This window comes from Pan troglodytes, chromosome X (genome assembly GCF_028858775.2).
Source record: "Pan troglodytes isolate AG18354 chromosome X, NHGRI_mPanTro3-v2.0_pri, whole genome shotgun sequence".
Taxonomy (NCBI): Eukaryota; Metazoa; Chordata; class Mammalia; order Primates; family Hominidae; genus Pan; species Pan troglodytes.
This window is the reverse complement of record NC_072421.2, coordinates 75,444,126-75,460,580: the sequence shown is the minus strand read 5'-3', so window position 1 is coordinate 75,460,580 and position 16,455 is coordinate 75,444,126. Positions and strand designations below refer to the sequence as shown.

Here is a 16,455-nt window from a genome sequence, read left to right as displayed (position 1 = left end):
ATACAAAAAAATTAGCCAGGTGTAGTGGCGCACACCTGTAATCCCAGCTACTTGGGAGGCTGAGGCAGGAGAATCGCTTGAACCCAGGAGATGGAGATTGCAGTGAGCCACGATCGCGCCACTGCACTTGAGCCTGGGCGACAGAGCGAGACTCCGTCTCAAAACAAAAACAACAACAAACACAACAAACTATAATGGGGCTACACAATAAATGGCAAGTGAGCTACTTAAATATTTGGGGAAATATTTAGAAGAATAGTTGGCATTTGAACTTCAAAGGATAGGTCAAATTTTGAAAGGTGTAGTAAAGAGGGAGTGACAGTACTGTTACTAATTATATTTCATTTGAAGATGGGTCTGTTTGAATGAGATATTTATTGTGAGTTTGCTGGGATATTATGAAATCTCTTCTCTCTCTCTGTCTCTCTTTTTTTTTTTTTTTGAGTTGAAGTCTCACTCTGCCACCCAGGCTGGAGTGCAGTGGTGCAATCTCGGCTCACTGCAATCCCTGCTCACTGCAACCTCTGCCTTCCGGGTTCAAGCGATTCTCGTGCCTCAGGCTCCTGGGTAGCTGAGATTACAGGTGCATGCCACCACATTGGCTAATTTTTGTATTTTCAGTAGAGACAGGGTTTCTCCATGTTGGCCAGGCTGGCCTTGAGCTCCTGACCTCAAGTGATCCGCCTGCCTCAGCCTCTCAAAATGCTGGCATTACAAGCTTGAGCCACCACGCCTGGCCTTATTTAGTGTATTTCTATCCTGAGCCTATAGGTGTCTGTTTCCTTTATAGATTTTTTCCTCCATTTCTCTTCAACATTTTATTGTGAAAAACATTTAAGTATACACCAAAGCATCTACCATTAATATTATACTGTATTTTCTTGATAACATATCTATATATCCTTCTGTCTATCCATCAGTATATCTTTTTTTTGCCTTTTTAGCTTTTTATTTTGCATAATTATAAATCCACAGAAATTTGTAAAAAAAAAAAAATACAGGGAGGTCTCAGATACCCTTTACTTAGTTTCCCTCAAGGGTAATATCTTGTAACTCTAGTACAGTGTCAAAACCAGAAAACTGAAGATTTATTCAGATTTCACCAGTTTCACATGCACTCATTTGTGTGTGTATAAGTATAGTTCAGTGCGGTTGTACCACGTGTGTATCTTTGTATAATCACCACCACAACCGATATATCAAACCAGTTCCATTATCACAAGGCTCCCTTGTGATACTGCTGTCCTTACCTCCATTCCTGACATCTGGCAACTAGTAATCTGTTCTTTATCACTGTAATTTTGCTATTTTGAAATGGAATCATGAAGTATATAACCTTTTGAGATTGGCTTTTTTCACTTAGTATAATACCCTTAAAATCTTTGATGCATTTCAAATTAAATGGTAGACATCAGCATACTTCTCCTGAAATACTTAAGCATGCATAGTATTAACCTACAGTTTAATATTTCAGTTTTTCTTTTGAAGTAAAATTTATATAGAATGAAATGCCCAAATCTTAAACTCTTTAGATTTTTTTTTTTTTTGAGAGAGTTGTTACCCAGGCTGGAGTGCAGTGGTGCGATCTTGGCTTACTGCAACCTCCGCCTCCCAGGTTCAAGTGATTCTCCTGCCTCAGGCTCCCTAGTAGCTGGGATTACAGGCACACACCACCATGCCTGGTTAATTTTTGTGTTTTTAGTAGAGACGGGATTTCGCCATGTTGGCCAGGCTGGTCTGGAACTCCTGACCTCAGGTGATCCGCCCGCCTTGGCTTCCCAAAGTGCTGGGATTACAGGCGTGCGCCACCTCACCCGGCCCTCTTTAGATTTTTAATCAAAATATAGAAATGCAGCTTTTTATAAGAAAATAAGTTTTACTGTACTGAACTGTATCTCTGGGTAACTCAGGTCACAAATACCGTACACATTCAATTGCATTTTAAAATTACTTGCTACTGCCAAAATATTAATACTGGTTTTGCTATTCCTCGAAGATACAGCACCAGTTAACGTCAAAATTAAAATGGACCAGTACGAAGGTTATTGTGGCAAGAAACTTATGCTAATATGATGGCCGTTGATACAGAATTGTTACTGAGAAGGGTGGACTTTAAAAGCCTTGTGCCCTGGGAAGGAACTCTGAAATATATAAGGTCCAGCTATTTATCATTTTACTGCTGGCACTTCACAAATAACCTGTTATGTTTTCTATAAGAATGCTTTTTACTCATATTTTGGATTCCAGAGTTTAGACCCCACTTAGTTTGCTTTAAAGTTTTTGGCTTTCAGTTTTATTTTACATGGTTTTAATTATATAGCTTATTTAAAGCTAATTTTAAGTACACTTTTTTCCCTCAAGGAGATGAAGCCTTATCTAAATCAGTGCCTGTCACAGTGGATGATGATGACGACGACAATGATCCTGAGAATAGGTATGATTCCATCTGTAAGGACTTTAAAAAGATTATAACACACCCTAGGCATGGGCACAAACAGCAGCAACGGAACAGCAAGCAGGTTGTAAAAACCAGGAGTGCCTGCCTTAGAAAGACTCGCTCACAGTCTTCCTGCAAGTTTGAAAGAAAGGCCAGAAAATGGGCTAAAACTCAGAAACCTTAAGAGAAAGTAATATCATTATTTACACACCTAGCATAGGGTGTGTTATAAATACAGAACTGTCAATTTTATGTTTCTATGTAAACTGCAGTAATTTTTTTGGAATAATTTATTTTGACAGATTATTGATGAAAGTAAATCGTATCTCAATAAATTGGTAACAACAGACATCTCCTCTATATTTGACTATTGTTAATTGCCATCCAATATGGTGGTCCTATTTATTAAGGCCTGTTGAGAATAAACAAAAAGAGAGATTACTCAGATATTTAAGATTAAGAAATTGCTTTCAAAATAAGTGTCAGTTTACAAGGTATCTAGACTGAGTTAGAGTTTAACCAGTTTTCAAATAAAATAGAAATACACGGTATGAGAGCATTTACTTTAATAAGACTTAATAGGTTTAAATGTCAACAGTGTAGCCTATACAGATATACTTAAGTAAGGGCTGGCTGGGTGAAGAAAAAAAAAGACACTATCAGTGTAGTGAAGAATAAGGAAAACAACAGTATTAAAGACTATAGCTATAATGTTTCAACATAACTTTTAAACACTTCCTGGACAATAGCATACCCCATGCTCATAATCTTCAACAAGAAGACAGCATGGTATAGTGCATGGAATTTTGGAATAATGGGCATAAGGGTATCTGATTTCTAACATTTTTAACAACTGTCTGTGTCATCATGGGCAAGTGACTTTACTTTTTGTCAAAAATTTACTATATTTAACAAGAAAAAGTTGAGCGAAATTTTCTGTAATTCTAGTACCAAAAAATCCATGATAGATTTGAGATGATTTCATTAAAGAGCACTACATTAACCATTCATTTATTCCTAATAGTAAGTTCTAACATTAAGAAAATGTAAAAATATACATGTAATTTTCTGTCATAATTTTGTAAGAAGTTAACTGACTTAGTAAATGCCCTGGGTTCAGCTGTTAGTTTCGCTCTTTTATATCTTGCTGATGCTGTTAGGTTTCTCTGTTTCAAAGGTCAGCATTCTGCTAATTAACAGAAGAATGTTTTTATTAAGGTGAATGAACAGTTTTATTTTACAGTTTTGAATAGAGCTTAATTGTGGACACAAATATTCAGATTCTGCTTGCCTACTTTTTTAAATTTAAAAATGTATATCCATTTATTTTATGGGATAGGTGGTAGGTTCCAGAATGGAGTGATAAGGGCATACAATTTATTCATCAGGGATTTTACATTATATCATCACAGCCAGATACTGAAAGCATTTAAAATTTTACTCTTTCGTAAGATACTTTAATTTTTCTTCATTTATATTTGCTACTATTTGATTTTCTATACATCATGAGGCCTCAGATGTTACTCAGAGGCTAATAATGTTTTAAACATTCTATATCTTAATTTAACTGTGAATGATTTACTTTAATTTCATATTTAACCACCAAATAAGAGTGTTGTTAAGGTATAATTTTTTTGTGTGTGTTAGAGCTTGTCAAAATATAAATATCATTTTCAACTTTTAAGTTACCTGATCGTATCTCTCTGTAACTGGCAAGTATTTTATTGGAAAGTATCTTTAATTCCACCTTGAATTTGTGATTAAAAAATACAACCCTGTTGAGTACTTTTGAGAAGAATTGAATTTTATCTTGAGCATGTCTTTCTATACTCAGTTTAATTTGTTTTTATAAAATATACAATTTATTAACTTGTTTAATATTCACTATACCAAAGAGATATCTAATACCCATGGGTTATGTAGTCATGATGGGGATACAAATACTTTCTTGCACTATTTTAGTATAGATTATATATTTGAGCATATTTGAATATGCACTAAGCAACTTAAAAAATTCATTTGCAGATCACGATTAAGTCTTAGAATTATTTTTCTAACTTCCTAATTTTTGAGTAGGTTGTATTTTGGTAGACAGCATATTGTAATTGTATGTAAATTTGTACACAATTGTGTGTAAATTGTGTATAAATCTTATATGCTTTGTCTTTTTAGCAGTATTGTAATACATTTTCAGTGTTGGTGTTTATGAAGCGATAGTGTATTATTGCAAATGGTTAACTATTTGGATGCAATAAATTTTTGTAAACCTTTTTTCTTGTTCAAGCATTTAATTTTAATAATAATGTTACTTTTTTATATCATGAGAGTTGACATAATTTGTTATTAAAATATAGAGGCTAGTTTGTAGCCAAAGAAGTTTTGAAATTTTGAAATTTAGGATGTAAATACTTTTAATTCCCCTAACATATATACTTATATATATTTGTGTGAAAGTTTTGCAACAGATTTAACTACTATTTACTTTTTCTGTTTTAAAGCTATGATGGCTTTTGAGGGCATTTAAAAAACTTAGTCATATCCTGAATATTTTAGTAAATGTGAATACATTTCTGTTTTAGCATGCTATTATGTAGCATCACTCATATTTGAAAGTAAATGTATACTATTATGAGACAGTGGTCTAACCTATAAATTAATTTCTATTTAATTGGATTTACTTAATGAACAAGGACAGAATATTATAGATTGATCAACACTTGTATGTTTCTGGTTTAGCTTTTTATAAAAAAAAGTAGACTAATCATATATTTTGAATTTTATATAACTGAAAATTTATTTCAAATTTTTAGAGCTTAGGCTTTATGTAGTTTCTCAATGGCAGAATAATAATACCAAATAGGTTGTCAGGTTTTCACATTTATACATGTAATTTTAAAGTAATATACTTGTAAGTGCCATTAGGGTAGGGTTTCATTGGCCTTTCAAATACCTGTTAGTTGGATTTTAAATTGGTTCTTTCTCTGAAAAGACATCTATTCATATAATTTATTTCAATTCAATAATTAGCCTGGCATTGAAAATACACCATAATTCCTTTATATGTTCAATATAACTGGGGATATTTTGATCAAACATTTTCTAATAATATCATATATTTTAATTTAATATCTGTACTGGGAATGAGCCTCAAGTAATACGATAGTAGTGTGTTCAAGTTTTAACAGTATTAGTTTTGAGGATCATTAAACTAGGCTTGTCTTTAGAGATTGCATACTGAACAATCACTGAAGAGACCATTTATCCCAAAAAAGAATTATCTTTTGAAATTTCTTTATTCGCTTATTTTGCAGGATGTGAGAAATATTTACAATTGAGCTTTTGAGAGCAAAAGACCAAAGTGCTAGGTTTTTCTAAATAAGCATTCTTTCTCCCTGACAACTTTGACTAAGAGCTGAGATTTCTACGTGGATGTCTGCTCCCCTAACAAACACATTTACTTTATTGTTGAAATGTGCTTAATTGGGTCTAGTAATACTCCACATTTTTTCTCATAATTTCTCTGTGGGTGCGACTAAATGCTTTTTTTTTCATAGAAGCGAAATTTGATGTGGAGATTGCTAAAAAAAATTGTCCCATTGTTATATTTAATTATATTGGGACTAGACCATAGCATTTTAAATTTCCAACTGTTGTTGTATCATTTGATGATAATTTTGTGTTTCAAACTAGAAAATATGCTAATGTTTTTTTTTTTTCCTACTGGCTTGGTGTGGGTATGCTGTTGATGAAGGCTCTGTATTGTTAATCCAGCATATTTTCGGAGGAAACTAATGATTTCTCGATGTTATTTATGCCTAAGAAGATATTTAATGATTGTTTACCTGATTTCAGTACAATTAATGGCATGGGTGTATCACAAGTCCCTTAATCGTTTGATGTTCACTTTGCTTTCATTTTAAACACTTTTTCAAATGTCTGTCTCCTACACATGTTGTCTATTCTCTATGCAAATTTGCTAAATTTGGAATAATTTTTTTCTGTGATTTTTTTTTTGTGGTAGTTCTGTTTTGTTAGCAAAACTTCTTTGATTCTCCTTTATTGTACTTGAAAAACAAAGGTGGCGTTTTAAATTAAGTATTTTACTTGTTTTTCAATTTGAGTAAGGGTTTTAAATATCTAGCAATTTTACGGTAATTTTTTTTTCAATTTCCTTTGTCTGTATAGCACAGGTAAGTATTGCAAGTCATTTAAGTATAACACAGGTGTCCAGCCAGTAGATAGGATCTACTTGTAGATATCTGAACTGGCTGTAGTTGTTACTGGCTTTCTTTTTTCTACTAGAATTCCCAGTCAGGAAAGACATATGATGTGTAGTGGTGACCTTTGTCCTTCTATGGTCAAGATTTAAACATTATAACCAGTGTTTCTTTCTTGTTCTCTGTTCTTTGGTGATATTGGGACTTTCAGAAAATAAGAAATAGGTCTTCCTCAAAAAAGAAAAAAAAGAAAAAGAGAAAAAGGAAGAGTTTGGATTTCTAGTGTTAGGAAAAGTGATTCATTTTTCTGACTTAATATCCTTTGTCTTTAACTTTGAAATTTCAAAATAAAATTTTGAAATTTGAGATGAGTAAATTCTGTGTTTTCATTTTTCAAGTATAAAAATATTGAACTAGTTATTTAATATGATCAAATTTCCCATATTAATTTGAATATATTTTTTCTTGTTAAAATGCCTCTAAAACTGGTTTAGATTTTTGTATAAAATTAGGGAATACACATGTAATAATTCAGGCCTATTGAAACATAAGTCTGTATGAATTATTAATAACTGTGGGTTCTTAATTTCATAGTTTTTATTGTTCTACCTCCAAGATTTTTTTAAAAAGTCATTTGATATTAATTTTCCTGGTACCCTCACCAAAAAGGATACAGAGCTACTTTTCATTAACTACCCACATTGTAGGATTTGCGACTAAAAAAAAATATTTCAAACCATTGTTTAGCTTTTTGATTATTTGGTGACTTCATTATTATCTCGTGAATTCCACCATTTTGGGGTACAGATCATTATGCCTTAGTTATATATATATATATATTTATTTTTTTGAGACAGAGTCTCACTCTGTCACCCAGGCTGGAGTGCAGAGGCATGATCTCGGCTCACTGCAGCCTCCACTTCCCTGTTTCAAGCAATTCTCCTGCCTCAGCCTCCTGAGTAGCTGAGATTACAGGCACCCGCCAGCACACCTGGCTAATTTTTGAATTTTTAGTAGAGATGAGATTTCACCATGTTGGCCAGGCTGCTCTCGAACTCCTGACCTCAAGTGATCCACCCGCCTCGGCCTCCCAAAGTGCTGGGATTACAGGCATGAGCCACCGTGCCTGGCCAGTCATATTTTTTAATAGAAAACTTAAGATACTAATTTTGAACCTGAGTTGAAATATATACTAATATGAATTTTGAAGAATTCCATATTCCATAACTTTTTTTTTTTTTTTGAGACAGAGTCTCGCGTTGTCACCCAGGCTGGAGTGCAGTGGCATGATCTCCGCTCACTACAACCTCCGCCTCCTGGGTTCAGGTGATTCACTTGCTTCAGCCTCCCAAGTAGCTGGGACTACAGGTGCCTGCCACCATGCCCGACTAATTTTTGTATTTTTAGTAGAGATGGGGTTTTGCAATGTTGGCCAGGCTGGTCTCAAACTCCTGACCTCAGGTTATTTGCCTGCCTTGGCCTCCCAAATTGCTGGGATTACAGGCGTGAGCCATCGTGCCCGGCCACATGTTTTGTTTTTTAATTCCTATCCTTTAAATATATGACATTTATTAAAACAAAGCCTCACACCCTACTAAAATATTTAACATTCCTTGGCTATACTCCTTTGAATTATTTTATATATCAAACTTTAAAATATGGTGTGATGCTTTAGTACTACATATACTTAGGTACCTCTAAAGAGCACGCATTTAAACCCATTATCTTATTTATAATTCTGTAAATTAAGTACTCTATTATGATATTGTACACAAAAACCAATTTTTAAGCAAATTTTATCACCTTGTTTATGGATGCCCAGTATTTTGGCCTTCTAAAAATATATTTTTTTCCAGCAATTTTCTTCAAACCTTTTCTCAGAACCTCTTAAAAGATAAAATGGTCATTGTAGAATGTATCTCAGATGACCTATCGTGCATTTTAGCATGCATATTGGATTAAATATGTTTAAAACTCCTTTTATAGTCTTTAAAAACTCAAGCTGGATGCAGTGGCTCACACTTGCAATCCCAATGCTTTGGGAGGCTGAGGTGGGAGGATCACTTGAAGCCAGGAGTTTAAGACCAGCCTGGGCAACATAGTGATACCTTGTCTCTACTAAAAAAAAAAAATTAGCCTGGCATGGTGGTACATGCCTGTAGTTCCAGCTACTCAGGATACCGAGGCAGAATGCTTGCTTTAGCCCGGGAGTTCAAGGTTACAAGGATCTGTGTTTGTGCCACTACATTCTAGCCTGGGCAACAGAGCAAGACTGTCTCTAAAATAAAATTTAAAAAAAAATTAAAGCCTGAATTCTTGCATTTCTAAATACATAAATTTAAAATATGCGAAATACACTTATTTTTAAAAATGGGGGTCAGCGCGGTGGCTCATGCCTGTAATCCCAGCACTTTGGGAGGCTGAGGTGGATGGATCACCTGAAGTCAGGAGTTTGAGACCATCCTGGTCAACATGGTGAAAGCCTGTTTCTAATAAAACTACAACAATTAGCTGGGTGTGGTGGCACACACCTGTAGTCCTACGTACTCGGGAGGCTGAGACAGGAGAATTGCTTGAACCTGGGAAGCAGAGGTTGCAGTGAGCCTCCCTCACTCCAGGTTGAGATTGTGCTACTGCACTTCAGCCTGGGTGACAGAACAAGACTTTGTCTGAAAAAAAAAAAAGGCATCATCTGTATTTGCCCAGGCACTCATTAGCATACAAGTGTTAACAAGTAGAGGGTATAGTGCTGGCACAGTAAAATTAATAGCAGATTGGGATTTAGGATCTTAGGTTCTACTGCTGACTTTGCCACTAGTTAGCTTTGTTTCTTTGGCTGAGTCATTTCCTATATCTAAGCCTGTTTCCTCATCTGTAGAATGACAAAGCTGTACTCTGAGGTTTGTCCTTCTGGCTCTAACATTTTGTATTGCTTTTGTTAATGGCTCGAAAGCTCCCTGGTGCAGGAGGTCCTTCTCTTGATTGCATTTTAAGAAACTCAACATTTCAAATTATTGATTTACCTATCAGCAAGAGGTGGTTTACTTTCCTTTCCTGTTTGAGCGTTTAAACAAGCGACACTACTCATTTCCTTTCTAGATAGGATTGGAGTTAATAAAGGCTTTCTTGGCTTTCTTCTATGTTTTTTTTTTTTTTCCCCGATTGCTTGTTTGTCATTGTGTTGTTGGGCTCACTTCTTATTATTTTATTTGTGCTTTCTTTTAGTAATGGTGTTATCTTGGTGTTCATTATGTACTTTGGAAGACTTAGTATATGTGGGTTTTGGGGTCCTATTTATTTTCTCATGCGCCAGTTCCGATCATTGTTTGTTTGTGGGTTTTTACCCTTCCTCCCATATTGTTTTGCTTTCTCCCCCTCTCCCTTCCCTCCCTTTCAGGAAAATGGAGGAGTGGCTCCATTACTTCTGGCTCTGCCCAGGTTTTCTGCCACAAGAGTGGCACGGCCTGTGCCTCTAATGCTTCTGATAGAGTCGTGACTGCTTTGGATGCTACACCTGCCCCAAGATGTAATATTGAGCATTGAGATTCCAGGGGCAGTACATCGTCCTGGAAAGCCTCAAGAAAGGAAACTTCAGAGCAAACAGAATCAACTAGGGATCATGACTATACATCCAGCATGATCCAGCATGGGTCCAGCCGAGGCCTCCAAAATGATGCTTTGCCAGCCTCAGCTGGTTCTCAAGTGATGATATCCTTGAAGTCTCTGTGGCCCGTGACTCCAGAGTTAAGGTAGTGGAGTTTCCCTTTAAAGCATCTCACAGCAGGCTTTGTAGATGGGACACATCTCACTTCAACATGCTTGCTGACTACTCAGGTTGAAGGTCAGCCTCAGCCCTTAGGTCCGTTAAATTAAGTTCTAATTTTGAAATGTAGGTTATTATGTTACAGGCTAGGTTTATGGTAGACTGGGTCTTTGACATATTGGACTTCAGTAATAACTTATGCAAAATGATTCAACTTATTCTTTTTAGGGCTTAATTTACATAGCTATAAATTAGGTTTTCCTTTGGACAAAAGGTGTTAGAGGGCAAAAATAAAACCTTTAGCCAGGTAGTCTCCATCACTCTGTATATAATTTGTGATTTGGAGAAAAATGACCTGAAGTTTGTAATTTTTTGGCTTCTGAATGTACTATGATTGTTCTATATGTTATGATCTTACTGAAAGTTGTCGCTAAGTTGTACTTCTACAGTATGTGGATCTGATTTCACTTTATATGATTTATTAATAGGTATACAATTGTATTTTATCTCATGTACATCATATTTCTTAGTCTAATGACAATCCAGAACTTGAGAATGCATTAAGTAGGTTTATGTATTGTGACTTTCCGTTTTTTAGTAGACATATTCTTTGGAGACTGGGATTTGAAAGAAGAAAAATTGTGTGATTTCCTACAATTAACAACCAAATCTTTATAGTTAATAGGAATTTTTTAAAGACTTTTTTTGAACTTGTAAACACAAACTGAAATCAGGTTGTTGAACTAGGCTTTCAAGTAACTAGATTAGGAATTGTATTTTTGTTGGCTGTTTAGTGTTCAACCCAAATGATGGTATGAGATCTTGTACTTGCAAGTAAACTGTGTTTTTCCATTTCTAATCCAGTATTCAATGCTTCACATATTTTATACACACACACACACACACACACACACACACACACACACACACACACACATACACATATTTATTCGTCCCAAAATTCATTATTCAGATTAGTTTGAGGAAGTTTTTCTGGTCCATGAGAAATGACAGTGTAGTATTACTAAAGATGGTTTTAATATATACCAACAGAAAAAAAAAGTGCTGTGCCAGACATAGAAATTTGCTGCTAACATTTTATTTTAGTATCTTCTAGTCTTTTTTAGGGACATACAAATTTTAGAAGTTTTTTTTTTTTTAAATAGAACTATATTGTGGTTTATAAATTACTTTTTCACTGAATATTAATAAATATTTTCTATCTTAATCTTATTTAGAATATCATTTTAATTTCTATCTCTTATGGATAATCATGTGAAAATACTATTTAATCAGTTTCTGATATTGAATGTTTAAACGTTTTCTCACCCTTTGCTATTGCAGACAACATTGTAATAAACATACATGAATTTTTTTTTCTTTTGAGACAGAGTTTTGTCGCTCAGGTTGGAGTGCAATGGCATGATCTCAGCTCACTGCAACCTCCGCCTCCCGGGTTCAAGCAATTCTCCTGCCTCAGCCTCCTGAGTAGCTGGGATTACAGGCGTGCGCCACCACACCCAGCTAATTTTCGTACTTTTAGTAGAGACAGGGTTTCGCCATGTTGGCCAGGCTAGTCTCGTACACCTGACCTCAGGTGATCTGCCTGCCTCTGCTTTCCAAAGTGCAGGGATTACAGGCATGAGCCACCACGCCTGGCTGAAATTTTTTTTAAAAAGATGATTTTAGAGAATTTTTCCAGAAAGATGTATTTCTTCAATTTAAAGGGTTTCCCTTTATTCTGAAACTGTTTCCTAATTTGGGGAGGGTATGTTGTAAATAGTCTTTATTTTATAAATGATGAAAGTAAATGGAATTTGGGTTTAAATTTCTTTTTTTGGCAAAATGAAAAGTTGGCAACCCTGTATTTGTCCCATTTTAAAAAAGCTTACAGTGTGCAAACCATTGATCTAGAAATGTAAGAGCAAAACTTTATAGCTCAACTTTAGTAAGATTTAAATTGGTGTGATCTAATCTTCACTTTATTGAAATACAAATCAGGGCAGAAATCCTCAGAAAAGCAAACCCATCTGTGGCTTCCTTTAGCAATTGATGATTCTGTGTGTTGTCTAAATATTCCTGATCCATCTGTTTGAGGGAGAAAGCACCAAAAGGCATATAATAAACATTTATGGAAGTGATTGCCTATTTTGCTTCAGTCTATTTAGATGCCTTTGCTATGCATCTTTGAATATGAATAGTAATGAACAATCTATCTGTCAAATAAAATTTAGGAGGCAGCTAACATGCATTAATATCTCCTGCCATTGAATGAATTCTTCATTGAAATGTGGGTGCGTGCTAAGAAGTGTAAAGAGGGGTTTCAAATCCAGAAATAACAAATGTTCCATCATCTCAGCTACAAGTTTTTGACTTAGAGAGTCAGTCTTGATTGCAGAGAACATGTTTATGCCATACAGATTAGCTCATGGCAGACTGTCAGGATCATGCCATCTTCTTTTTGAACTTTTCTATAAGCTATTTTCTTGTTACCGTGATTTGTGAATTTATATTGAAAGGATACCCAGACTTATCAAAACATCTTGTCTTGCACAAAAGCTGTATGATTGCTTTAATCTTACATTTTCAGTTATTTTTCTTGAGTATAAACATGGAGATTTCCTAGGAATATATTTTATTTTAACATATGATGGTAGGAGTAAAAGTAGTGTTTTCTTATGCTTTTAGTAATTGATTTTTCCATTAGCAAATTGGTCTTTGAGGAGCATCTTGAGAAATTTTGTTGTGAGTGAAGCAACTGCACTATTTTTTTTAAAGTAACCCATTTATGGTAATTCGTGTTCTTTTTACCATGTATGTAATTAATAGCACTCATGTCCCTTCTTTCCCCCGTCTTGAATATTATTAGAGATTATTTATTGCTGTAATACTTAACATTTGTGTATGCTTTCATCTGGTTCACAGCATTTATGTAGTACATTGAAATTAAGGTCCAAAACTATCATCCTCTAGTTTGAAGCAAGGTGTCATTATATAGTGGTTTATTACACATTGGTTTTCCAAGAATATATTTTGCTGTTGAATAAAACCTCTCGTGGAGTTTTATCTTGGAATGCCATTTATCTGAACAAGTTCATTTACTGTTGTTGACCTGTCTGACTTTGTAGTTGTAGGATGGTGTCAGCAAAGCAAATAGAGGATTGGAAGGTTATGCAGCATCAAATTGCAATTGGTAAAAATAGTCAATAGAATATGTCCTTCAGAGTTTTCAATATATTGCAGAATTGTATAGAATTGAGAAATAATAAGTGTAAAGAACATTTTTAAAAGTTTTTGTTTATAGCTTAGGTTAAAACATGGTTTTGCTAGTTGTTTATTTACAATATAAAATCTATTGGCACATTTATTTCTATTTTGATTCAAAGAAGTCTGTTTTTATTTTTAATTTGGTGTATTTCACCCCCAGATATATAGTTCTTTTTTTATTGTTTTTTACTCTCAAGAATTGCCAAGAAGATGCTTTTAGAAGAAATTAAAGCCAATCTTTCCTCTGATGAGGATGGATCTTCAGATGATGAGCCAGAAGAAGGGAAAAAAAGAACTGGAAAACAAAATGAGGAAAACCCAGGAGATGAGGGTGAGCTCCCCAGAGAGAAGTTTATAATGTCATAATTTGATTCCTTGACTAATTCAGTCTTTGAAGAATATCTGACCAAGAAATATCTTAATATGGCCCGGCGTGGTGGCTCACGCCTATAATCTCAGGACTTTGGGAGGCCGAAGCAGGTGGATCACTTGAGGTTAAGAGTTTGAGACCAGCCTGACCAACATGGTGAAACCCTGTCTCTACTAAAAGTAGCTGGGCGTGATAGTGCGTGCCTGTAGTCTCAGCTACTCAGGAGGCTGAGGCAGGAGAATCACTTGAACCTGGGAGGCAGAGGTTGCAGTGAGCCGAGATCACGCTGCTGCACTCCAGCCTGGGTGACAAAGCGAGACTCCATCTCAGAAGAAGAAGAAGAAAAAAAATCTCTTAATACTTGTATTTAGAGTTCATGGAAATGTTTAAAACTTTATTACCATGACTTCTCTTGAATATCTTGTAATAATTATGGAAGTTACTCTAATTTTGTCAGTTACTGCCAATAAACAGATGATTTTTTTTTTTTTTGAGACAGAGTTTTGCTCTTGTTGCCCAGGCCGGGGTGCAATAGCGCAATTTTGGCTCACTGCAACCTCTGCCTCCCGGGTTCAAGCGATTCTCCTGCCTCAGCCTCCCGAGTAGCTGGAATTATAGGCATGCGCCACCACACCCTGCTAATTTTGTATTTTTAGTAGAGACGGGGTTTCTCCATGTTGATCAGGCTGGTCTTGAACTCCCGAACTCAGGTGATCTGCCCACCTCGGCCTCCCAAAGAGCTGGGATTACAGGTGTGAGCCACTGCGCCCGGCCCTAAACAGATGATTTTCAAAGCAAAATATTTTATACCTTACAAAAGGTTCTATAAATATATAGGTGATATTTAGTCAATATTTAATAATAGTAATATGTCAAGTCTGATGTGTGAGATTACCTGATAACACCAATGATACCAAAGTATGTGTCTAACTCTGATTTTTTTCATAAGTTGCAGTAGTTGTCAACAGGCAAAATAGATTTACGAGGCATTTTAAAGGCTGAAGAAGGTTTTATTGATTTATTTCCTTCATTTAGAAGCAAAAAATCAAGTCAATTCTGAATCAGATTCAGATTCTGAAGAATCTAAGAAGCCAAGATACAGACATAGGCTTTTGAGGCACAAATTGACTGTGAGTGACGGAGAATCTGGAGAAGAAAAAAAGACAAAGCCTAAAGAGCATAAAGAAGTCAAAGGCAGAAACAGAAGAAAGGGTAAGATGTTTTAATTCTGAATGTAAAGAACATATTGGACCAGGCACAGTGGCTTATGCCTGTAATCCTAGCACTTTGGGAAGCTGAGGTGGGCAGATTGCTTGAGCCTAGGAGTTTAAGACCAGCCTGGGCAACATAGGGAAACCTCATCTTTATGAAAAATAGAAGAAATAGCTGGGTGTGGTGGTGTGCACCTGTAGTCCCAGCTACTTGGGAGGCTGAGGTGGGAGGATCACCTGAGCCCCGGAGGTCAAGGCTGTAGTGAGCAGCGATTGCAGCACTGCATTGCAGCCTGGGCGACAGAGTGAGACCCTGTCTCAAAAACAAAAGCAAAAACAAAAAAAAATACTGGTTTTGTAAACTAATTATAGTAATGAAATTTAAGTGTATGGCCAGGCACGGTGGCTCATACCTGTAATCCCAGCACTTTGGGAGGCCAAGTCGGGTGGATCACAAGGTCAGGAGATTGAGACCATCCTGGCTAACACGGTGAAACCCCGTCTCTACTAAAAATATAAGAAATTAGCTGGGTTTGGTGGCACGCACCTGTAGTCCCAGCTACTCTGGAGGCTGAGGCAGGAGAATCGCTTGAACCCAGGAGGCGGAGGTTGCAGCAGTGAGCTGAGATTGCGCCATTGCAGTCCAACTTGAGCGGCAGAGCGAGACTCTTTCTCCAAGAAAATTAAGAAAAAAAAGAAATTTAAGCATATCTGCTCAAACAATTGACCACTTATATTAAGCAAATGTCAGTACACTGGCAACAAGTATACTATCACATGAGATTAAAATTAATAATTTAGAGTGGGAAGATAACCCAGAAACTTTAGATGACACAAAGAATATTTTTAACCTTTAGATTATAAAGAGAAATAAATATGATTTAATAAATAAAACATTATGTAGAAAGTATAAGATTGCATACAACTGCAGAATTAGTGCTTTCCTGTAGAAGGGTAGAAAATGAAATTAATTTGGGTAAATTTATGCAAGCTTATATGCAGAACTTGACTGGCATATAGTCAGAGTAGATTTCCATTTCATTAAAAGCCTGAGTCCTTTTGCATTGAGGGCTTACATGTTTCCAGCAGTATGGTGGGCATTGAGGATACAAAAATGAATAAAAATGTATCTCAGTGATTCTGATAGGTAACTAGGTTTGGCAGTCACTGGTTTAGTAAGAATTATTGAC

General features: G+C 35.6%; 1 protein-coding gene across 1 annotated transcript in view; it reads left to right on the top strand.

The window, feature by feature from the left end:
• Positions 1-16,455, top strand: part of ATRX (ATRX chromatin remodeler) — a gene marked incomplete at its 5' end in the record, with an annotated part of 213,219 nt that overhangs the window by 39,973 nt on the left and 156,791 nt on the right. The window contains 3 exon segments of the mRNA NM_001009018.1: positions 2,362-2,434; positions 13,882-14,015; positions 15,090-15,266. Coding sequence (NP_001009018.1) covers positions 2,362-2,434; positions 13,882-14,015; positions 15,090-15,266 — 384 coding nt within the window.